Source organism: Mytilus californianus, unplaced genomic scaffold (assembly GCF_021869535.1).
Source record: "Mytilus californianus isolate M0D057914Y unplaced genomic scaffold, xbMytCali1.0.p SCAF_3, whole genome shotgun sequence".
Taxonomy (NCBI): Eukaryota; Metazoa; Mollusca; class Bivalvia; order Mytilida; family Mytilidae; genus Mytilus; species Mytilus californianus.
Window position 1 is genome coordinate 100,112,992 of NW_026262679.1, and position 26,273 is coordinate 100,139,264.

The 26,273-nt window shown below is 32.9% G+C and overlaps 1 protein-coding gene across 1 annotated transcript in view; it reads right to left on the reverse strand.

Moving 5' to 3' along the window:
- Positions 1–234: 234 nt before the first annotated feature.
- LOC127735522 (tetratricopeptide repeat protein 37-like) overlaps positions 235–26,273 on the reverse strand; it is a 61,594-nt gene continuing 35,555 nt past the window's right edge. Inside the window, exons 14-36 of the mRNA XM_052245704.1 lie at positions 25,262–25,394; positions 23,489–23,721; positions 23,172–23,279; positions 22,002–22,086; positions 21,199–21,230; positions 20,666–20,766; positions 19,083–19,185; positions 18,543–18,635; positions 15,749–15,835; positions 15,218–15,429; positions 13,507–13,568; positions 12,829–12,885; positions 11,944–12,012; positions 11,383–11,461; positions 9,469–9,606; positions 8,294–8,387; positions 6,952–7,017; positions 4,361–4,488; positions 3,536–3,659; positions 2,907–3,075; positions 2,035–2,208; positions 1,393–1,492; positions 235–392 (exon numbers count right to left, since the gene is read on the reverse strand). Coding sequence (XP_052101664.1) covers positions 268–392; positions 1,393–1,492; positions 2,035–2,208; positions 2,907–3,075; positions 3,536–3,659; positions 4,361–4,488; positions 6,952–7,017; positions 8,294–8,387; positions 9,469–9,606; positions 11,383–11,461; positions 11,944–12,012; positions 12,829–12,885; positions 13,507–13,568; positions 15,218–15,429; positions 15,749–15,835; positions 18,543–18,635; positions 19,083–19,185; positions 20,666–20,766; positions 21,199–21,230; positions 22,002–22,086; positions 23,172–23,279; positions 23,489–23,721; positions 25,262–25,394 — 2,572 coding nt within the window. The 3' untranslated portion in view covers positions 235–267. The remainder of the gene's footprint in view (positions 393–1,392; positions 1,493–2,034; positions 2,209–2,906; positions 3,076–3,535; positions 3,660–4,360; positions 4,489–6,951; positions 7,018–8,293; positions 8,388–9,468; positions 9,607–11,382; positions 11,462–11,943; positions 12,013–12,828; positions 12,886–13,506; positions 13,569–15,217; positions 15,430–15,748; positions 15,836–18,542; positions 18,636–19,082; positions 19,186–20,665; positions 20,767–21,198; positions 21,231–22,001; positions 22,087–23,171; positions 23,280–23,488; positions 23,722–25,261; positions 25,395–26,273) is intronic.

A 26,273-nucleotide genomic window follows, 5' to 3' on the forward strand; every position in this document is an offset into this window, starting at 1 on the left:
TTGTAAAAGTAAACAGACGCCGACGGAAAAAGGATACCAAGTGATGAGTAAAGCTCACTTGGCCTTTCAGCCATGTGAGCTAAAAACTATATAATCAGATTTAGGGGTGGCACAAATTTGCTACGCCCCCCATCTGAATGGGTATTAACAGTTGTCCAAAACAAGTTTTGTTGTCTCCATGAACTTTCTGTTTCCAAATAAAAAATAAGTAAGCACATTTAACATATAAACTCATTTCTTTCAAATTTATTTTATTTTATCAATAAATTATTCCTCTGTCTTTGACATCCATTGGTTGTAAGAATCTCTTATGTCTGTCCAACATTTCACATTCTCATTCGCACACTGTCTATCTAAAGACTTGACCAGATTTTTCCAGTTTTCTTGTATGTCTAAAAAAAAAAAGAGACGTGTATGATAATTTCCTTGCAAGATATCTGAAAAATATCTTAAAAGTGAAAGAAAGGTTTATTAGGTAGAATTCCTCAGGGGGTCGTAATTCCAGAAAATTGAATATAATTTTTGGGAAGATTTTATGAAAAAAAAATCAGATAAATTGTGTTCACCCTCTGCATTAAAATCAAAATCAACGATTCGATGGACTGCTATATAATTGCAAACATAAAACTGATTCATCAGAAACTGAACAATGAATATTACCATTTCAAATTTGGTGCATTATGACTTAAAGAGTTAGGTCTCAAGTCTTGAAAAATGATATAGTATCCATAAACTAATACATCAGCAATCTAAATATCAATAATATATCATTTATCATTTTTCGTCAGCAAACAATTGAAGTGTGACTAAGAAAAGGGGGTCATATACATGTTGACTGTAAGTTGTAACATGCAGTGACTAGATGAACTGCTTGAATGCTAAAGCTACAGAGTAATGAATATCAAACATGCATTGTATGAACTAATTCCTCAATACAAATAAATCTGTTCTGAAAACTTATGGATTATGCAATGTAAATATTCAAGTCACTGAGGAAGAGGAGACTAGTATTCTGCTTGAAACTGAGATGCATTAGAACATAAATATTTCTAGCCTATTGTAAGCTCAAAAGGTATCACAACAGATAATTTTCAAGGATAGCACTTTTAACTTTTGAAAAAAATATATATCTTATACCTTTTTGCAACATTACTTCAAGGCAATCCAATTAAATTGGACCTGGAAGACTGGACATCCCAAACAATTTCTATGTGTAAATTTTCATTGGGCTGTTCCAGAACTATAAGTCAAAATGGGCAAGTCTCTGACAGTTACCAGAAATCCCAGAAATTTACTTCACCAGTTGCAGGTTAAGTGGAATTACTTAGCCCTGCAGAGGCCTCAAATTTCTTACTAAAGGTAAAAAGCTATAATGATTTGTAATGTACCTACCTGGGTTAATATGTAAAGCTTTCACAGCTGATTTCAGCAACTTAGAATTATTGGTAGTTGTTGACCTCAACAAGTTAGCAGTCACTATGTTCTGTATATTCTGTAACAAAGATGTTGATAATTTCATACTGTCGTGGGGATACCTAATGAACTTATTCTTGAACACATGTTGTGTGCATAAAAATCATATCAAATGTTTCCCCCCTCCTATTTTAATGTAGAGTATTAATCTTATCCTCCACACAAATATTGAATTAACTATTTTATGCTCAATCATTATCATGCCTGTCAGTGTTACTGGCTATCTTATATACATATGTTGCTGTCTTTTACATTTGGATTAAAGAATGTCATCAGAAACTGGTCTAGATCATATAAATTTTATATGTAAACTGTTCTTTTCACAGAAAGCACTGTGCATAATGAGCAAAAACTGAAAAACTTTAAAAATGACCAATATTATCTATATTTATTTACATGGAAAACAAGAATTTCCAATATATAATTGTGTATTTCAAACAGTAATATTTTCTGCCAATGTATCAATTGACTTTATCTACAGGAAAAGCTTTGTTGGTGCACCTAATACAGCTGTGATTCCTGAGCACAGGCTAGTGCTTTTCAAGACTCCTCCATACTTACATGCATTAATGGATTAAGTCTGTATGCACACTCTGCACAGCTTGCTGCAACAGATCCTGAGGATTCTGGGAAATGTCTGAGCAGTAACCTTGACAAAAGTTTCCACAGTGATGACTGATTAGGGTTCTTGTGAATGCATTGCTGAATATATATTTTGGCTCCCTTATGATTGTTCTAAAAATAAAAATGTAAAGATATAAGCAAGGTTGAAGGTAGTTTTTCTAGTTTAGATGCACCACAAGGCCAAATTAAATGACTGTTTATCACTATTATCTATAAGATATGGTTTCACATACCACCTTATACCTAAGTGTAGATGTGGACATGCACATGCCCATGCATTACAATAGGTGCACTCTATATTATAAAAGTGAATCATGAAAATACTTTTAAATCAATAGTCAATCTAGTTTATGGAGTAGATATCTACTCCCTCATGTATTTGGTGGACAGCTGTGTCATTGCCATAGCAGCCAATCATACCACAACTTTACTTTTGATCTTGATGGGTTCTGAAATTAGTTTCCCCCAAAATAAACCATAACTTTTTCGAATGCAATACAACACGTTATGCCACTTCTGATTAGATGAATTCTGCCATCAACAATACAACCGGTTATGCCACTTCTTATTGGATGAATTCTGCCACCAACAATACAACATGTATTGCCACTTCTGTTATGATGACCTCTGTCATTAATCTAATAATGGCAATCATTGACAACAACATTGATGTTTGCATTAGAAAAAGAATAAAAAATCTGCATTTGAGGAGTTTCCTCCATCATTTTGGCATTTGACAGTGACAACTCTTTGAGATACAGTACTGCCATTACTTGATAATATATGATTTATATCAAATAATAATGTACCTCTAACAAGCAGTGAGATATTGTCATTAGATGAGAAACATCAACTTCTGTATCTTCATGACTGAAGAGTTCTTGTAGGACAGCCATTGTTAGTGTACTATCAGATAAGGTTATGCCAAGAGCACAGAGTGACTTCAAACCATTCACTGAGGCTGGTGTTAACTGGGAACTGAAATAAAAACCAAAATTTAACACATTTAGTATCTAACAAATAATTATATGATTTTAGTTTTTAAAGAATTTCTTGAAAATAAACAATGATATATTATACTGTAATATTGTTAAAGTAAGAAACTCAAACCTTAAACATTGTATAATTCCAAAATATTGTCTGCAAATGAGAACGGTTTGTGCTAAGATTTCACGAAATTTAGTTGTGATGAATTAAATACACAACCTTAAAATTGATTTAGTAAGGATGCTCATCTAAAAGTAACTTTCTACTGGTCTCATAAGTATTCAGTCCCAAATGTTCAGTTTGTATATGTCCTTCAGTTATAATAATAACAAATGTAGTACCCAAAAATGGTCTGTAATGGTCAATTCGCACACTTAAGTTTCTATCAAGATATTCAGTAACAAACAATACTGTCAGATCAAAATCATTAAAATTCTGGTGTTCAAAATACCTTTGTAGAAGAACTGCTTTAGCTCCATCAAGGTCTCCAAACTTATAAGCCACCATTCCTAGAGCTGTTAAGACATGTGACTTTTCCTTGTCCCCTGTAGCTAGCTCAGATGCTTCCTGGTAAGCTTTAGGTAAAGATATGATTTTGTGATTATCAGATATCTTTAAATGCATTTGGTCAATATGAAGACAAGAAATTTCAACATTCTAAGAAAGTTTAAGATAACGAAATAGCCAAAAACACAAATATGCCAGCATAATGCTTGGTATATTTCCTTGAAAAATTAAGTCTATTAACATACATTCACAAAAACCCTATGCAACCTATGAAATTCTGGTTTTCCAAGACTATTAGGCAGTGAAAGATCTGAATTCTAAAGACTATCAGTTTTATTATTATAAATTTCTTAATTTCCATATTTTATAATAACTACCATGCCTTATAATCATATTTTGTATCAAAAGCTATAAATTAATGTCCTAAAAATATTTTAAGCATTTTTGTTATTGGGCCTGTCATAAGCTATTTTCATGCCAAAGGAAATTGCTCATGTGGTTCTGTTTTAAGTAAAGAGATCTTTCCAATTTTTGTTCCCATAACAAAGTAATTCTTAATAAGAATAAATATATGGTATGTTACCATTTTACCAAGATGTTACTTCTAAAAATACAAAAATAAATTCCTATCTACAGAGCCTCAACATTTTTTATCATGTATCTAAAACTTAAAAAACAAACAGTAAAATTGTAACTTGTTCAAATTTAACTTTTAGATATCTGTTAATAAGTTCTCTTTTGTCAATGAATCTAAGAGTTTTACAATTACCGTGATAGCTTTCTTTGTATTTTCCAGATTTGTAGCAAGCATAACCTAGACTACAAAGGTCATTAAAGGTTGTTGGCATGTCAACTTTATCATACTGCAACATAGCTTCATCATATAGCTGCAGCTGACTGTAAAACATAAAAACATAAAAATACATCTGTGTCATCTTAATTTCAGACCAACATTGTAATATTTTTCTGCAAAAATAAACTCATGCTTAAGGATGTTAATATCTGATAAAAAAAATGTTTGTGTTCAAAACCCTTTACTGACTCAGTTTTAATCCCCAACTGACTAAGTTTTGATAGCAACCTTATCTCACATCTTTATCAATTTTTCATTGTGATAGGCATATTTAAAGATGGCAACATTAGCTAGCTCTATCTTAAATTTTTTTAATAATGATAGAAATCAAAGGAAATTTGTGTTCCTTCTTTTGTGCAATTTACCTTCCTGACAGTAAAACTAGAGGCTCTCAAGAGCCTGTGTCGCTCACCTGATTCTACTTTGGTTTTGGAAATCATGTTAAAATAGATTAAAATCATAACAGATACCCTAATAATGAGGCCAAATTTGGTTTAATATTGGCCCTGTAATTTAATAAAAAATCCTGGTGGCCATCTTGAACAGTAAATCAGCAACAAAGTAGCAACACTTCATCAGCACCTCATAAGAAACATTTATGCCATGTTTGGTTTCATTCCATTCAGTGCACCTCTAGAAGAAGCATTTGTATGTATTTCCAATAGGGTCTTATGTTAAAGGAAGTCCCCCCACTGGCGGCCACCATGGATAAAGGATCAGCTTCAAAGTAACAACACTTAGTCAGCACCTCATAAGGAACATTCATGCTATTTTTGGTTTCAATCCATTCATTGGTTCTCTAAAGGAAGACATTCGTATATATTTCCCATAGGGTCCTATGTTAAACTAAGTCCCCCACTGGCGGCCATCTTGGATGATGGATCAGCTTCAAAGTAACAACACTTGGTCAGCACCTCAAAAGGAACATTCATGCCATGTTTGGTTTCATTCCATACAGTGGTTCTTTAAAAGAAGACATTTGTATGTATTTCCCATAGGGTCCTATGTTAAACTAAGTCCCCCGCTGGGGGCCATCTTGGATGATGGATCGGCTTCAAAGTACCAACACTTGGTCAGCACCTCATAAAGAACATTCATGCCATGTTTGGTTTCATTCCATTCTGTGGTTCTCTAAAAGAAGACATTTGTATGTATTTCCCATAGGGTCCTATGTTAAACTAAGTCCCCCTCTGGCGGCCATCTTGGATAAAGGATCGGCTTCAAAGTAACAAAACTTGGTCAGCACCTCAAAAGGAACATTCATGCCATGTTTGGTTTCATTCCATACAGTGGTTCTTTAAAAGAAGACATTTGTATGTATTTCCCATAGGGTCCTATGTTAAACTAAGTCCCCCGCTGGCGGCCATCTTGGATGATGGATCGGCTTGAAAGTAACAACACTTGGTCAGCACCTCATAAAGAACATTCATGCCATGTTTGGTTTCATTCCATTCTGTGGTTCTCGAAAAGAAGACATTTGTATGTATTTCCCATAGGGTCCTATGTTAAACTAAGTCCCCCGCTGGCGGCCATCTTGGATAAAGGATCGGCTTCATAGTAACAACACTTGGTCAACACCTCATAAGAAACATTCATGCCATGTTTGGTTTCATTCCATTCAGTGGTTCTCTAAAAGAAGACATTTGTATGTATTTCCCATAGGGTCCTATGTTAAATTAAGTCCCCTGCTGGCGGCCATCTTGGATGATGTATCGGCTTCAAAGTAACAACACTTGGTCAGCACCTCATAAGGAACATTCATGCCATGTTTGGTTTCATTCCATTCAGTGGTTCTCTAGAAGAAGTTCAAAATGTAAAAAGTTAACGACGACGACGACGGACGACGGACGCCAAGTGATGAGAAAAGCTCACTTGGCCCTTCGGGCCAGGTGAGCTAAAAAACAATCATTATAATATCAGATTTCATTATGAAAGACGATGTAAATATGTAACAAAGCACTTTCATATTAAAGTGCTTAGTGAAAGTTTCAATATAAAAATAAGATGTGGTATAATTGCCAATGAGACAACTCTCCACCAGAGACCAAATAACATAAAAGTTAACAACTATAGGTCACCGTACGGCCTTCAACAATGAACAAAACCCATACCGGAGTTTGCCTAAAAAAAAACATCACCAACTTATCAGGTTCTGTAAATGGGGTCAACCTTGATGAACAGCAAGAGAAATTTGGACTACAGCTGGAAAAAGAGGGTATGTTTTGTATAAAGGCATACATTTTGATTGCAAAAGCCAACTGCACACCCCTACAAGAGTGGTTGCAATGGTTCTTTTGAGTGCATAGGGTGTCATACTTAATATTTCTGTTCCGATCATACTTGGTTGCCTATTCATGCATCCAAGATAACCAAACATTATAATTGCCAGGATGGAGATGTCAAGGAAACCACATTTCTATATCCAAGTCTCTTTGGTGTAACAGTTTATTTGTATAAATCACCATTGATTAATGAATGAATTATTACACCACAGTTTACTTACTTACCATAAAACTCTAGCTAAGTTCATTCTAATTTTGGCAGGTTCTTTACAACTACCTAAATCTATTGCACTGAAAGTATAATATAAAATATTACATACTACATGTATAATTTTCTTTGACATGGTATGTCTAATTAACATGAACTCATTCATAACCAGTTGCATAATTTTTGTCTGCTCATTGTTCAGTTGAAAATATTTCATGCACATTCAGCAACACAGGTTGACTCGGGGGAGGGCTAGAAATCAATACTAACTGTAGATGTCTTTATGTCTTTTGTGTTATAAGGTGCTGTCTCATTCATCTATACTTCTGATCTCCTTTTATTCATTTGCGAATGGAAAAGATGGCATATCTGGTATGGGCAGAAATTTAAACTTTCAACAGGCCATCTATAGACACTCCATCATGCCCAGGTTTTTAAAGTGCAAATATCATGGCATCTAAAAGTGAGACATTCAATCTTCAAGGTCATAACAAATACAGTGGTGTATTAGATATGAAACTGGTATTGACATAGCAAATAAATGCTGCTGATATCCTTATTACCAACTTTAACTGTCCTAGTAACTTTTATCCAGTCTTATATAGTTATGTTATGGTACTTTATTTCATGTCACTTTATCTAACAAATATATTAATGTGCCTTGTGGTTGTCTATATATCTGTATTGTTTCTGTATTTTAAAATGACAGTATTTGATAGATTTCTTTTCCCATTTAAGTCTGTAATTAGTTGATATGATCCTATATTAGTGTACTTCAGTGCATTCTGTGGCATTCTAGAACTTGCAGTGAGGTGTGAGCTTTTGCTACTTGCTTGAAGGTCCCCAACTTTAAAAAGAAAATCAGCAATGAAAGGTTACTGTTCAGGTTTTGTCATGTGTATATAGGGATTTTGTGTCATAAATTATTACAAAACATCCCTTCTTTATTTAAAAGTCAAACTGTTTAATCTACATTTATTTACTAACTTTAACTAGTAACAATATTTTACTAATCTCTTGATACAACTTAAATTGAACCAACCAGTAGCAACCAAATATGAATTAGGTATAGGCTTTTTTTTTAAACAATTGATAGAAACTGATCTTCAGTAAAATTATCTTTGATCCTATACTTTAAAATACTGGAATTAGTAATCAGATGGACAACACATTGTGACACATACCAATTATAATTTCACAGTTAAAAGTCAGAGGTAATATAACAAACCTATGATGTAACCCTTTCAAAGGAAACTAGAATAGTTATCCTAAATTTGTGGTTTTTACATAAAGTTGCATCAAGTATAATAATGTATAAATCAGTGCACATACATACATAGAAATCGTTAATACACACACCTTTTGAAGGCCTGAACAGCTGATCTGTACAATCCTTGTTGTTCTAGTAACAAACCATACATGTTATAAGCTGTACCATTTGTCTTAATGCGATCTAAAACAAAAAAAGAAAACAAACTTCCATTTTAGTTTCTATAGAGGTAAAATTTAGTTAAGTTTTATAGCAGACCATACGGTATGGGTTTTTCTCATTGTTGAAGGCCGTACGGTTGCCTATAATTGCTTACATCCACTTCATTTGAACTTTGGTGGATAGTTGTCTCATTGGCAATCATACCACATCTCCTTGTTTTTATATTAAGGCTGTACACCTCTGAGGAGCCAAAAATTTCTAAAAAATAGAATTAAACTTTTTTTCTTCACCTGATTTTCGGGTTTATATGACTATAAGAAATTGATGAAGAAAAAATCATATGGTGGTGCACTTCTTTTTTTGCTATGGCCATTTGAAAGTACCCCATTTTTCATCAATTTTTACCCATTTTTGGGCTAATATCATGAAAAAAATCACAGTTTCACAATAAAACTTTTTTTCATACTTTCACTAAAGATGAAGTGGACCAGTCTGAATAAATTTAACTTAAAAAAACTATAGGTTGGTGTTAATATTAGAAAGTTTTATAAAATTATGTTGCTTTTTTGTGTCAAATTGACCATGCTGTCAATTTTGTAAATTTGGGATTTTTCTCTTTTTTTTTGTAGAACAAAAAGCATATTATTTCAACTTCTTTGTTATAAACAATTGAAAAAATACATTTCTAAGAATTTTGTACAGAAAAAATTGATATGGGATGTATGTATTTTTTTGGTAAAACCATTTCTTTGTACCCCTCACCCATTTTCCCAACATTTTGGTTGATGACACTGATCGGATTGGTTATAAAATTTTAAAATTTTATTACTCAAAAACTACTTATTGTAAGTACACAATTCTTTCACAGAGTTAAGTTTAATTATGATTTTTTTTAATTCATTAATATTTTCCACTTCTATCATATGTTTTGGAAATAATTCCCAAACGAGATTTCAACGAGACTGAAACATCAGAAGAATACATCCTTAAAACAAGACGACAGAAAATATCAACACAGATTTAGTCCTGTTTATATGTGTATTATCTGTATACATTATGAGGGACGTAAGAAGGACATTGGTATAATTCCTAGAAATGTTACCTAAATATTTCCCAAGACCAGTTGATGCAGCAGGGACGGCAGCCATTTGTTTAATGGAGTACTGATACAGATCAGTATTGTGTTTAGATTCATCCTGTAACATGGAACACACCCAACTTCCATAACCGCTGGCCCCTTCTACCTATTATCAGAAATTCATACTAAAATAATTAGAATCAATGACAGTGAAAAAACACTGTCAACCATATTACTTTTGTGAGCCATTTATATACGCCACTTTTACATGTTGAAAACTTGTATCATCTCTTATATAAATACATTAACAAAGTTACAAAATCATGGAAATAAAGCAATATGATATGAGTCAGAAAGGACTAAGCACAGAAAAACAGTATGTACAAAAAATATGGTTTACAGTATTTCATACCCGTCAACTGAGCTGAATTTGGCGGGTGTGACCTGTGAATTTCTAGCTGACCTGAAATTTTTCAATACCTGTCCAGGTCATCAAATAACCTGGGATTTCATCAAATGACCTGTTTTTACCCGTATTCTCATGCCATGAGACTTTCAATGTCTAAAATGCCTGGTTTTCCTTAGTCCAAATAATTATGACGTCTTGAAAGGCTATTTTAATTCTTTTCTGTGATGCCTTCCTATGTCCTGCTTCTCAGCAAAAAATTTAATTAACCTTTCAACACATCAAAATGATTTGGACTAAATTTTCCTCTTATAAATGATAATTTGCTCTAAATTGAATGATTTACAGCTATCAAAACATAATTCTGACACTCTTTTGATTGAAAGGTAATGACAATACGCTTATTACCTCGTAAAATGTATCCCAGAAAAGGTTGAATCGAGTCAAGATTGACATACAATTTTATGTCCTGATTTATAAAAAAGATTGAAGAACCTCTTTATACATATCTGTTGAAGAGGAACAAGTCCCTAAACTAATTTTAACCATTCATTTTGTTGTCACTGAAAATACATACATAATGTGCTCTACCTGGGATTGCACACAACAGTGTACACAATGTAAACAACAGAAAATCATACTTTCTCTTTATCTTCTTCCTATATATATGAGCACATTAGCTATAGCTGATTTCTTATTATAGTTGGGGTATATAAAATTCATTAAGACAAAATAGTTTGATAGAAATTATTAGAAAGCATTGTTATATATTGATTAATAATAAATATTAAACAAATACAATGAAGTAAAAATGAAAACATAAATTAAAATTTTAAATAATTTTCAGCAAATACTTAACAATTTGTAGGAACTGGTATATGTTATAGACTATTAAAAATAAAAAATCCTCTAAATTCTAAAATTCAACGGAAATTTCTGTATGGGTTATACATTGACTTTACCTTCCTCAATGCAGCTTATGACCTGTATTTTCATTTTCAGAGGTTGACAGGTATGATATATTGTTCTCACAGGTTTTTATTTTCTCTCTAGTAGATAGTTCTCATTGCTATTAATTTGTATTGGTTTATGATTACACCCTCCCTTTACTGAAGCAGGGTAGTAGAGTGATTGTTGTGTACTCTCATTCCCCTCTGTCCACACTTTGTATTCATTACTCCTCCAAAACCAATATGAAACTGTATTTTCATGAAACCTAACAAGCTACAGTAGCTTATGGTAATTTGCACATGTAATTTATTTTCTGATGTAACCTTTTTTTTAGGAAAATATAGACAATATAACAGAGGGGAGTTGGTAAGGCATCTTAAATTTTGAATTTCTCATTTGTAAATTCATATATTTCAATGAAAATTCCAAATTTACTGTATAGGGTGCAGTTTTTGTTGAATTTTTGTGATGGCTATATGGAATAATGATAAGTTTTTTATTTGTATTCTTGTTTGTTTGCTTTTTCCCTTTATCACCCTTTCACTCTTCAGTCAAATAATTCAGTTAAAATTAAAAGAAACCTACATGGGTAGCCAGTTCTGTTGTATGTCTAAACAAATCCATAGCATCTTCATCGCCAACAGTCTCAGCAATTAAGGCCTGAAATATTCAACAGATTGCATGATCTAAGCAATCAATTGCCTTAAATTCCAAAATGTTGTTTGGTTAGGTCTGAATCAAATCTACAACCGCCTGCACTCAAAGTAAGCATATATTTCATAGGAGTTAAATTTAAATTAAATACATTTTGACAAAACATGATGTCTGTTTTTTGTGGCATCAGAAAACAAATTGATTTTGTAAAATAATGCAGTTGTCAATCTTAAAGACAATTTTATCTATTGCATCTAATTATATAAAGCCCATTAATAGTAAAACAATAGAGTGAATGCTTTTCACAAGACATATTTTTTGTTATTAAAGTTACACATGATTATTACATTCTGTTAATCAAATGGGTTATTCGGTGAAGGCCATACGGTGCCCTTTAGTTGTTAACTTCTATGTCATTTGGTCTCTGGTGGAGAGTTGTCTCATTGGTAATCATACTACATCTTCTTATATTCATATAACTTTAATACCTGTCCAATCCATGCTGCAACATAAGTTGGTTCAAGACGTTGTGCCATCTTGAAAGCTTCATGTGCTAGCTGGAAAATATAACAATTTTATAGTGTTTATATTGTCTGTGATAGAGACAATTAAAGAGCCATAACTCTGGCATTATTCATCTCTGATTATAAAAGAAAGAGAAATGGAAATACACAGAGTCACAAAATAAATCAGGCCGTAGATTTGATAGATGGATTGTTTCATTTTGACATGTCGGGTTCACCTTAAACTAACCCAATCACAATTTAACATGTAAACTGCTGTAAATTCAGAAATTATTGCGAGGTTTTTATAAATTCGAATAATGCGACTCCTTGAGTATTGCAATAATAAGAACTCGCATTCTGATATCTTGTACATATATCTGTATCTAGCTTTTCATTAAATCGCAATAATTAAATTCACATTTTTGTTCATTCTTCAAAAATTGCAATAATAAATGCAAGCAATAATTTCTGCTTTTACAGTATGCAAATTTTCAAAGTCAATGGACCAAGACTACAGAGTGTGGCCCAATGATCTCCATGGAAAAGATACACTGCATATCAAATATCATTTACTTACCATTAGTGGTTGCCCTTAAACTGAAATAATCCAAAAACTGTATACCAAATACCACTGACTCACCATTAGTTAAGGTTCACTTACAATACACTGATCTAATCACAGTCACAAACAATTTTTGATGCCACTGTCAACACTATCATTGACGCAAGAAACAGCACTCCTAAATCTTGCTTCTGTGACTTTGTGACTGGAGAAAAAAAAAATGGTTTCTAGAAGTAACTTGTCACTAATTTTAAGGAATACAGGGATCTCTTAGTATTCAAGTACACTTAAGCTTCAACACTCACATGTATATTATCATTGGTAAGGTACAATGTTGCCAGGTTTGTCCATGCTATGTGGTTCTGAAAAAAATAATTTTTTGAACAATTCAGCTTGGTTTTTTCTTTTGTTTTGTGTACCTTTTTGTGTGTGTGAATCTTTAATATACAGATCAAATAAAACGGATGCCTTTACCTGAAGATCCTAGTCAAAAATTATGTTAAACTATTTTCTCTTAATATATTTATCATAATTTGACACAAGTGGAAGATGGAACTACAATAAACAGATACCAGATAATTGAATAGTATGAAACAGGGTTATATTAAAACAATATTTTTTCAATTCATATTGATTTTGGATACTGTCTTTTAGTGTCTATTAAAAGGCACTTATATATTATATGCAGCCTTTTTTTGGCGTTTGAAACTGGAGAGAAAAATTGTCTTCACACATATAATTGGCATAAAGTCATTTTTGAAGAACTCAACTTCAAATTCGGTAAGGCATCCACTGAAATTTTTTTTAAATTTTTACAACAAACTGAAGTTAAATTCATGGCTGCTACCAGAGCGATTAAAAATGTGTAGTAGAATAAAGAAATTAGCAAATAAATATTTTTTTTTATTATTTCAAGGATTTGTGCTGATAATAGTTTTTGATTTTCTAAATTATAAACTTTATAAAATATAAATGCTACTTACACTAGCCTCTGCTTTGATAGACTGGATAAAACAGTGCTGTGCTAGGGTAGGGTTGTAGGCTCCTAGAGTAGAAAGATTGGTAAAATTGAACTATATAAGGTGTACAGATTTCATTAAAATTAAATTCAATGTACCTTATGTATACTATCAGCATATTAGTTGTGAAATATCAAATTTGTCAATTGCAATGTTTCATTTCTGAAACCAATAAGGTTTATAGATTACTTTGTTATAAGAACATGGCTTTGTTTACAAAGTGATAGAAGAGTGTTATATTAGATTCAGTTTTATTTAAACTAAAGGCAACATTCAAGATAATGGGCCAATTCAGATATATTTTGCTAACATTAATTATTGCAATAGTTGACAAACAGACAATAATGCAAGATTAATTATTGAGATTTCAGGAAATGCTGCATTCAAGTAATGCAGTCAAAATTCAAAATACAACTTTTTATTTATGCAAAAACTATCATGTTCAAATTTTGCAATGATAAAACATAAAAAAAAGTTCTGAATATACAGTATTCAACATTCGTCCTTGTAAATTACATTGGATAGTCTCAGCATTATTGTTTCTAATTTCTGGACCAATCAGATCATTCAAAATAATGACAATCTCATAATGCAACTCCATATTATGATACAAAGATGTGGTATGATTGCCGATGAGACAACTTCCCACCATGTCTGAATAAGTCCATTCCTATGAAATCTATATCATCAACTCAATTATTTGTAACTTAAGAAATAATTGATGAAAGCCATAGATTTGTTGGAAATTTACACATGGCCTGGGCCGTGATATTCGAATTTTATCCTGAGCGTTAGCGAGGGATAAAATTAACGAATATCTCGGCCCAGGCCATGTGTAAATTTACAACAAATCTATGGCTTCCATGAATTATTTCGATTCTAATAGGACAAATACGGTCATTAAAAATTTGAAGCGAGGGTGGGTATGCCGTGTGTGTGGCTGTTCTTTTTTACTCCCTGTTAGATAAAGCTAAAACAGTCTAATAAATCTGTAGCTTACATGAATAATTTCGTAAACAACCGCTAGAAAAATGTGCTTAATTCTATTAATTCTCAAAACCAACATTTGCCATTTTTAATTTACATGTTTTTCTCATAAGCTACCGTCAAATCCAAAGTTGACATTTCGTAACTAAGGAGCCGCCATGTTGACTTGCTGTAATCAGTAAATATGTGAATAATGCAATAAAATAGAAAATAAAACAACACCTACCTCAAAAATCCATTTTAATGTAATATTTTACGAATTTAGATGGTTCACGTAACGGAAAAAACTTTCAGCTTTAGCGTTTTCATTTGATTGACGTCATGTTTTGAAATGACTTAAATGTGCCAAAAACATTAATGGACTTTCGCGGAATTATATTCTATTTTGATTTTGTAGATTTCTCCGAGCTCTTGTGCATTAATTCTTTTTGTTATGCATCCGAATAAGAATAAAAGTTCTGTAGTCTTTTTTCAATTGCAATTTTTAAAACAATAAAATTGGCATATTGTTTGCAAATAGGTTCCAATACATGTGGATTTACAAGGGAGGTATATTGTAACATCCATTATTATGCATATCTCTGAGTCTGCGCTAAGTATAGATATATCGAGAATTTTATCACAGTGTTATTTACAAAGCGAAAGAAGCACGTCATATTAGAATTTCTAGTAAAACATAAACCCAAACCTTTGGAGGATGCCACAACTCCCAGTGCATTCCAGTGTAAATGGTTGCTACTATCTAAAGACAAGGCTTTCTTCAATGAATTGACAGACTTCCCTGCTACTGTTGTCATGGACTCAGAGGAACAATTCTGTGATTGGTTAAAAAGGTTAAATCCAAGGTCATGCCAAAGGGAGGCACATTCAGGCAGAATTTTCAAAGCTCTACCATAGCATCTGAAAATTTGAATACATATCTGTAGGTGGTGTAAGGACCAATTTACTTTAAAATATTTAATGTTAGATATATCTATCAGATAAAAATGTGCAATTCCAACCCTAGATATAAAACATGGCTTTACCCACCATTATCCTTAAAACCTTATTTGTACAGAATATATAATATTATTTTCTGAAATTCTTTTCTCATTGTTGTATGGTTACCCGGTACATCTAAATGTTACCTGCTGTTGTTAGATCAATGCCACATTGACATTTACTGACTATATCCATCAGAAATACTTATAAAAGTACTTATTAAAACAAGGGATATTACCGTGCCCCTAATTCCAATGTTTGTATCATTGATAACACTGTTGATTCCTGATCACTTTTCTCTAGTAGCTTCTTTGGTACTTCCATTCTATAATCCATAAAAAAATAAATAATGATCTGTTAATTAAACTATTACATCTTATCAAATAAACTTAGTATTCATAAAATATTTAAGCAACACAGATTTTCTTTTTTTCATTAACAGGCCAAATGGTTTCCCCAAATTACCTTTTCCATTAAAGATTGTATAATGTCAGACCAAAAAATTGGCTGCAAAAGGATGATAATGTAATAAATAGGAGTAAGGTGGCTAGGACAATATTGTTTGTAACGATGATAATGTAATAAATAGGAGTAAGGTGGCTAGGACATAATTGTTTGTTTCTCAACACATATCTGTTTTTAAAATTTTTATTGCACTGTCATTAATTTAAAACTTTAATAGTTTGATATAAAATTAAAAATGATTAAGAAGTCTGCCTTGCCATAAAATCTTGTCCAATACACCATTTTTCCTTTGTTCCATCACATTTTTATGTTTTTGGTAGTGAATTTTTACTTTGATTTTATACAATTTCAGAGTTTATTGCATAGTCATTTATATTAGTCTAACACTTGAGTACTGTAAATTCAGAAATTATTGCGAGGTTTTATAATGCGATTGGTTGAGTATCGCAATAATAAGAACTCGCATTCTGATAACTGATACATATATCTGTATAAAGATTTTCTTGAAATCGCAATAATCAATCTTGCATTTTTGTCTGTTCTTTAAAGATCGCAATAATAAATGCATGCAATAATTTCTGAATTTACAGTATTCAAATGAAAGAACTTTTATTAAGCAAGCTTACATACCCCATACCCTCCAACATAATTTATATGAGATATTTTTAAAGTCCCTGTTTTAAGATTTTTCTGATTATGGAATTCATTAGCGGTCTGATGAGCTGAATCCTTCATAGAAATTTGAAGAGGATCCAACAAACAAGAGGCTCTCAAGAGCCTGAATTGCTCACCTGTAATTTTTTGCTTAAATCTTTCATCAATGATTATTTTTGCTTTTCAATATATATTAATGAATGGCTTAAAACTTCCATTGAAATGTTCTTTGTATCTGTCATATTTTTCTCAAAATCAAAGAAATGCATTTTACCCCTATGTTTCATTTTAGCCATAGTGGCTGTTTCTTGACGTACAAGAAAACAAGAGTGCACACGCTGAAATGTCTCACCTTCTTTACTAATCATTGATATTATGTTGATAGTCCTAAATATAAAGCTTTATTACAACTGTCACATAAACTTAACATTAACCAAGTAAACTAAACATTGACCAATGAACCATGAAAATGAGGTCAAGGTCAGAGGAACCATGCTAGGCAGGCATGTACAGCTAACAATTCTTCCATACAAAAAATATAGTTGACCTATTGCTTATAGTTTAAGAAAAACAGACCAAAACACAAAAACTTAACACTGAGCAATGAACCTTGAAAATGAGGTCAAGGTCAAATAAAACCTGCATGACTGACATATAGATCATAAAATATTTCCATACACCAATTATAGTTGAACTATTGCATATAGTATTAGAAAAAAAGACCAAAACTCAAAAACTTAACTTTGACCACTGAACCATAAAAATGAGGTCAAGGTCAGATGACACCTGCCAGCTAGACATGTACACCTTACAATCATTCCATACACCAAATATAGTAGACCTGTTGCATACAGTATAAGAAAAACAGACCAAAACACAAAAACTTAACTATAACCACTGAACCATGAAAATGAGGTCAAGGTCAGATGACACCTGCCAGTTGGACATGTACACCTTACAGTCCTTCCATACACCGAATATACTAGACCTATTGCTTATAGTATCTGAGATATGGACTTGACCACCAAAACTTAACCTTGTTCACTGATCCATGAAATGAAGTCGAGGTCAAGTGAAAACTGTCTGACGGGCATGAGGACCTTGCAAGGTACGCACATACCAAATATAGTTATCCTATTACTTATAATAAGAGAGAATTTAACATTACAAAAAATCTTAACTTTTTTTTCAAGTAGTCACTGAACCATGAAAATGAGGTCAAGGACATTGGACATGTGACTGACGGAAACTTCATAACATGAGGCATCCATATACAAAGTATGAAGCATCCAGATCTTTCACCTTCTAAAATATAAAGCTTTTAAGAAGTTAGCTAACGCCGCCGCCGGATCACTATCCCTATGTCGAGCTTTCTGCGACAAAAGTCGCAGGCTCGACAATAAAATGCAAAATTTATACTAGATACTCTGAAACTCATTCAGCCCAAGTTTGGCTGAAATTGATTCAGCAGTTTCAAAGGAGAAGATTTTTTAAAGTAAGCAAACTAGATGAACAAATTGTGAAAAATTGATTTTAAAGGGCAATAACTCCTTAGGGGGACAATTGACATTTTTGGTCATACGAACTTATTTGTAGATCTTACTTTGCTGAACATTTTTGCTGTTTACAGTTTATCTTTATCATTAACAATATTCAAGATAATAACCAAAATCTGCAAAATTTCCTTAAAACTACCAATTAAGTGGAACGGTGAGCTAAAAATGAGGGGCGCTAGCAAAGTAACAACAAAGAGATGACAGATTGACTGACAGGCAAACTGATCAAAAACATTATATCCTCTGCAACCTTGTTCTATGGGGTATAAGTACCCATTATTATTTAAGAACAAAAATATCAAAATTTGAGAAATCAACGACAGACAGAATAATATTATTACCAACAGTAGATTTTACCTGAAAGTCTCTTTGGCCATTTGATGTGTTATTGTACAAGCATCTCCCATAAACTTCCATAAACAGGACAAGTCTGGTCTATGTGTGGCTGCTCTATTATTAAAAATACAAGAAATGCATTGTTTAAAGGTTTTTTTTTAAGAGGTTCTTTAAAATATACACAACTAGACTTAACCAAAACCAATATTTACCAAAGAAAGATCAATCACAATGCTGTTTGAAAATGCATAAAATATTTATGTTGAAAAAGGTAGAACTTGAAGTTGAATCAACCTGATTTGCTATACTTATGCTTTGGCAATAATTTATCTATGAAATTGAAAAAACACAAATTAAAATATTATAAAAATTAGAAGATGTGGTATGATTGCCAACCAAACAATTCTCCACCAGAGACCAAATAATGTAGAAGTTAGCAACTATAGTTCACTGCACAACCTTCAACAATTAGCAAAGTCAATTCCTAATAGCAAATATAAATAGCATCAAAATGGCAAATGTAAAACAATTAAAAATGAGAAAACAATTTTTCATACATACCGTGTAAGATAATTCAAAGCCTCTTGACAATTATCCCTGGCTTTCCCATTGAAAAACAGTTCAAGGTGATGGTTAGCTAAAAGTATATATGTCTCTCCAATTCCTGAAACATAAAATATATATGTATGCATTATATCATTCATACATGTGTATCTCCTATGGGTATTATAAATCAAATAGCCCTACTACTGTAAACTAATCTCTGCAACTGAAATTAGGGAACACATTTATTTTAACCTTGTCACATTAATTTACTAGTTTAAAGTCAGGAGCCTCATCACTTGTTGTTGGATTGTTAAACTGTTTTTATTTAGTAATTGTCGAGCCTTCGACTTTAGTCGAAAAAGCGAGACATAGCGATCCTACATTCTGTCGGCGGCGGCGGCGTCCACAAATCTTCACTCTGTGGTTAAAGTTTTTGAAATTTTAATAACTTTCTTAAACTATCCTGGATTTCTACCAAACTTGGACAGAAGCTTGTTTATGATCATAAGATAGTATCCAGAAGTAAATTTAGTAAAAATAAAATTCCATTTTTTCCATATTTTACTTATAAATGGACTTAGTTTTTCTGCCGGGAAATATTACTTTCACTCTGTGGTTAAAGTTTTTAAAATTTTAATAACTTTCTTAAACTATCCTGGGTTTGTACCAAACTTGGACAGAAGCTTGTTTATGATCATAAGATAGTATCCAGAAGTAAATTTTGTAAAAAAATAAATCCATTTTTTCCTTATTTTACTTTTAAATGGACTTAAATTTTCTGCCAGGAAACAACACATTCACTCTGTGGTTAAAGTTTTTGAAATTTTAATAACTTTCTTATACTATTTTGGATTTGTATCAAACTTGAGAAGCTTGTTTATGATCAAAAGCTAGTATCGAGAAGGAAATTTTGTAAAAAAATAAATCCATTTTTTCCGTATTTTACTTTTAAATGGACTTAGATTTTCTGCCAGGAAACAACACATTCACTCTGTGGTTAAAGTTTTTAAAATTTTAATAACTTTCTTATACTATTTTGGATTTGTACCAAACTTGGACAGAAGCTTGTTTATGATCAAATGCTAGTATCTAGAAGGAAATTTTGTAAAAATTTATTTCCTGTTTTTCCGTATATTACTTATAAATGGATTTAATTTTTCTTCCAGTTAACATTACAAACAGTCTGCAGTTAAAGTTTTTAAACATTTATTAGATTCATAAACTATCCTGGATTTTTACCATACTTGGACAGAAGCTTCTTACAATCAAAAGATAGTATCAAGAGGAATATTTTTATCGATTAACTTCCTCATTTTTGTTGAGCCTGCGATTAACAGAAAAAGTAGGCGAGACACTGGGTTCCGTGGAACCCTTACAAATTTTTTAGTGATGGTGTCTTTATTTGATTCACTAATAACTCCACAGACTTAAGGCAAATTAGACCTTGACATATGGTAACACTTCTGCCTCATTGGGGATCATAATTTAGATTAGACCTCCATATGTTAATCTATTAGTTTTCTTACGTTAACTGGTAGCTTAAAAAATCATTTTCCGAAATCTATAGTTATTATCTATTCACATGTATGGTATCTAACCTTTCAGAGCAGGAACATATTCAGGATCTCTACTGAGGATCAGTTTGTACTCATCTATAGCTTCTGTAAACATCCCTAATGTCTGTTTAATGGCTGCAATACTAAAGAGGTTTCAACTGTTAATACATGTATGCAAGTCAAAAAATAATCAATGGAAATAAAAAATGTCAATAAAATATCATTATCTCAAATTAGATAAAGTTGACTGGATAATTATATGAGGCAAGAAATTTTTCACAAATTTCATGAAATTGTTCATCTCAATACAAGTTTTCAAAAAAAGCTGCCTAAAGGATCAATTTCTGGCATGATGTATCAAGAATCTGGATCAAATTGCAGCATTTTCATTATGTGAATGTTATCAGTGTTACAATGTCAATATTTTTGCAAATCATTTTAATTTATCAATACCATTCTGTCTATAATTTTGCTGACTGATATTATCTACATATAAATGATCTGTGATGATACACTATAATATCAGACATTGTTATGGTTTTTTTCAATTAAGGAGGAATAAAGTCATTACTTACTGGTATAGGCAATAAATGGAATCCGGATCAAGCTGAAAGAAATTTCACAACTAAATTACATTCTAATATGACACTCTTCTTTTGCTTTGGAAACAAAGCCATGTTCTAATTACAATAGGCTGCATTGTGATTGAGGTAACAATTAAATTACAACCTCATTTATATGTTGACTGATGCAGGAGATCGAAATGGACATTTTTATTGGGGTAACTTACTAGGAAATTAAATAAAATCATTCTAAAAGTAAGTTAACAAGTATCTGTTTATTTTTGAATCGTAAAAATGTTAATTTTTCTATATCACTTTGAATTCTTCACATAAAAATGGCTTCCTTTCCAATATGTCTTATTTCCGACTAGAATCAAAATAATTTTATCATGCTTTGCTCTTTGCTTATTTAAACAACGTGTAGGCATTATATTTGTCAACAATTTACACCTCCTTAATGCTCAGTATAAAGATATTGACAAATATAATGCCTATCCATGTTAAAATGAAATACAATATGGCATGAAAGAACTATTTGTTAACTATCAAATGACTTATTGGAATAGATACATAAATAAACAAACTGCTACCATTTTAATAAAATCATCTATGAACAATAAGCAGACAAAATTAATAGAATATTATCTTCATTCCTTCACAGTTAGTTTACTGACTGCAGTTGAGAATAGTTCTACACAAAAATGCATTTTCTTTGGTTAAAAACTTTTAGTCAAAGGAATAAACTGCCAATGTTCATTGTTTTAATGAATAAAAGTTATATCATTTGTTGAACAACAACAACAAAGTTCCAATACCTCAGAAGCTTTAGTGAAAGCTTTCAATGCTGCTGTGTAACTGCCTCTGTGATAGTATGCTTCAGCTAAACACTCCCATACATGGCTGAAAATAATAAGAAAAAAGGAAACAAGTTCATATGAACCAGCTATCAAACATCCTGGAAACATCTTCAATATCATCTATTGGTTTTAACAATAAGAACGAGAGGGCCCCAGAAATGAGGCATTTACCAGGATCTTTAAGAACGAGAGGGCCCCAGAAGTAATCCATTCACCAGGATCTTCAAGAACGAGAGGGCCCCAAAAGTAATCCATTCACCAGGATCTGCAAGAACGATAGGGCCCAAGAAATAATCCAGTCACTAGGATCCCGATGAACAAGTGGGCCCCAGAAGTAATCCATTCACCAGAATGTTTAAGAATAAGAGGGCCCTAGAAGTAATGCATTTACCAGGATCTTTAAGAACGAAAGGACCCCAGAAGTAATCCATTAACCAGGATCTTCAAGAGCGAGAGGACCCCAGAAGTAATCCATTCACCAAGATCCCTATAAACAAGAGGGCCCAAGAAATAATCTATGCACCAGGATGCCTATGAATAGGATGAGCCTCAGAAGTAATCCATTCACCATGATTTTAAGAATGAGAGGGCACCAAAAGTGATCCATTCACCAGGATCCACATGAATGAGGCGGCTTCATAAGTAATACATTCACCAGGATGTTTAAGAATGAGAGGCCCCCAGAAGTAATCCATTCACTGGGATCCCTAAGAGAGAGAGGGCCTCAGAAGTTATCCATTCACCAGGATCTTTAAGAATGAGAGGGCCCCAGAAGTAATACATTCACTAGGATCCCTAAGAAAGAGGGCCTCGGAAGTAATCCATTCACCTAGATCTTTAAGAATGAGAGGGCCCCAGAAATAATCCATTCACTTGGATCCCTGAGAAAGAGAGGACCTATGAAGTAATCCATTCTCCAGGATCTTTAAGAATGAGAGGGCCCCAGAAGTAATCCATTCACAGGGATTCCTAAGAAAGAGAGGGCCTTGAAAGTAATCCATTCACCCGGATCTTTAAGAATGAGAGGGCCCCAGAAGTAATGAATACATCAGGATGTTAAGAAAGAGAGGCCTCAGAATTACCGTTAATGAATTCATCAAGATTTTATAAAACTTTTTAAACACCTACTTATCTTTAGGATCTCCTCTTAAGGCTGCCTGGAAACTGGTCACAGCTGAGTTAGCACTGTCATGCTTCACCTGGTACAATCCTAGCCTTAGCCACGCCCACTTTCCACTGAAAGAAAAAAATAGATATTCTAATACCTTAGTTTGTTAAAATCATAATCATAATATGAAGTACAATTACACATAAAGTAATGTTATAAAAAATAAATTTTTGATAACAATAATAAAACCAGGTTTACTGAATATACACATGGAAGACCCTATATAAAATTGTACTGTTTCACACGACTTAGTAATTTCTTGGATTAAATAACTTACCAACCAGCACTGGCTTTTGAAGTCACAGAGAGCAGGAGTTTATATGCTTCTTCTTCCTGATCTGCTGAATTAAGTAAATCACAGAGGGCAGCACCTGCTTCATCACATCTAGTGTCAAGGTCAAAAGCTTTCTGATAACATTTTCTAGCCCTTGTTTCATCATGTTGGACATTCAATGAGAAATGTCCCAGATATAAAAATGTTTCTGAATTGTATGGGTCCAATTTTGCTGACTAAAAAATAAAGATAAACAAATCTAACCTTTATAAAAAATAAAAACAAAAATATACCACTTATCTACTTTATTTTTATACAAAAACATAAATTAAAACACCCAATATGAGGGGGTGAACAGGGGTATGGGAATATGGGACTGAGGGGGCGAGAAGCCTGAGTCAGGGGAGGGAAACAGGAGTCAGGGGACAGGAACCAGGGGCAGAGGGGAGTGAAAACAGGAATAGTTTAGGAAATTTTTTTTTTACCAATTTTTGTCTGGAAGTAAGGGGGGAGGGAAGTTGAAATCAGATACCCCTGTCCCCTCCCCCCCCCCCCCCCCCCCCCATAAATTTGCATATTTAGTTATTATATAGATTATAACTGTACGTATTTGCTGTATGTTTGTTTATTCTACATTGGCTAGAGGTGTAGGGGGAGGGTTGAGATCTCACAAAACATGTTTAACCCCGCCACATTATTGCGCCTGTCCCAAGTCAGGAGCCTCAGGCCTTTGTTAGTCTTGTTTGTTTTTTTGATTTTGGTTCATTTATGTGTTTCAGAGTTTAGTGTGGCGTCCATTTTCACTGAACTAGTACACATTTTTGTTTAGGGGCCAGCTGAACCCCGTCTCTGGGTGCGGGATTTTCTCGCTGTATTGAAGACCCATTGGTGGCCTTGGTCTGTTTTCTGCTCTTTGGTCAAGTTGTTGTCTCTTTGACACATTCCCCATTTCCATTCCCAATTTTATTAGTTCATGCATGCTGCATTAATAGATTTTCTATTAGTTTGGATTAGAAATTATTATGATCTGACTGTCTTTCTATTTTACTACGGAGCTCATAAGACATTAGTATGGTATAGAGGGGCATAGCTAGCCAAAATTGAAATGTACACAAACCATCTGAAGACTGGGACTGGTAGAGGTGGTTATACAGTAGGGTGTATGGTTGATGCTCAAGACCACCAGAAGTTCTTATATAAATGATGCAAATACTGTGTTTTGGTCATTTCCCAGCACTGTACTAATGTAAAGGAAACTCATTTTCACAAACATCTGAACAAAGATTTTCAAATAATCTGAAGCTAAGCATATATGTACATATTTGCAATGAATAGTTTTTTTTTTATTATATTATATCTTATTATTGATCAGTATACAACTTAAAATCATAATTCACAATTTCTACAAAGAGGAGCTAGTTGAGCATGTCATCTTACAATAAGTCACATTAGACAGGCATGTAAGTAAAAGCCTGGCAAAAACTATCAAGAGACTATATTGGTAATTATCAGTTGCCGCGAAAAATGCTGATTTTTAAATTTCAAGAAAGAGAACTATTTCCTTCCTTAATTGTTTAAGCTATGATTCATTGTTATATTGGTCAATAATTCCTTATTTGATTTCTTAGCTAGAAAAATGGGCCATATTGGGGCCTTGTCCAACCTACTCCTTTCATTTACACAATCAAGATGGATTTCAAGCTATTTGCCACAAATATATTACATGAAAGAGAACTGTTCAATTATAAAACCATAGAGACTAATGGACAGCTTTACCTTTAGCAATGACATGTAGCAAGTTTCAATGTCTGTCTTCTCTTTACTGTACTTATATTTCTCCCATAATGACTTAGCATACCAAAACATTGACCAGCTGTTATTAGGATCTGTTTCAATACTGGTTTTAAATCTATAAAATATTCATTATGTTTTACAAAAAATATGTTTATCAAGAATTAAATGCAAGTTAATTTTCTTAAAACAAGAATGTGACCATAGTACACGGGTGCCCCACTCGCACAATCATTTTCTATGTTCAGTGGACCATGAAATTGGGGTCAAAACTCTAATTTGGCATTAAAATTAGAAAGATCATATCATAGGGAACATGTGTACTAAGTTTCAAGTTGATTGGACTTAACTTCACCAAAAACTACCTTGACCAAAAACTTTTACCTGAAGCAGGACAGACGGACGAACGGACGGACAAACGGAATGACGAACAGACGGACAGACGGATGGATGTACGAACGAACGGACGCACAGACCGAAAAACATAATGCCCCTGGGTGGGGCATAAAAATCCCAGGTTCAAGGTTCAATACTGACATACTACGGGTAAATAATACATGTACTTTCTATGGTTTGAATCTACTCTGATGTTAATAATGTTTCCTAATATTGTGGGTTTACAACGGGTACATTGTTTTCCACAGCAATAAAACTGATATGATGATATTAAATGAAGGTATAAATAAAAGAAGAATGTGTCTATGGGACACAGATGCCCTCACTTGCAAATATACTGCAAACTCAGCAATTTTTCAATTTATAAAGGGCATAACTCGAGAATGTTAAAAGTGACATCAACCAAATTCAAATTTATAAAGGACAGAACTTGAGAACAGTGAAAGTGACACCACCAAAATTTGAACTTGATCTGTGTTTGGTGGTAATAAGCATGTGTATAAGTTTCATAACATTTGGTTGATGCAAACTAAAGTTAGATTGCGTAAATGGCAAATTTACAATTCTTCCATTTATAAAGGGACATAACTCAAGAACTCTG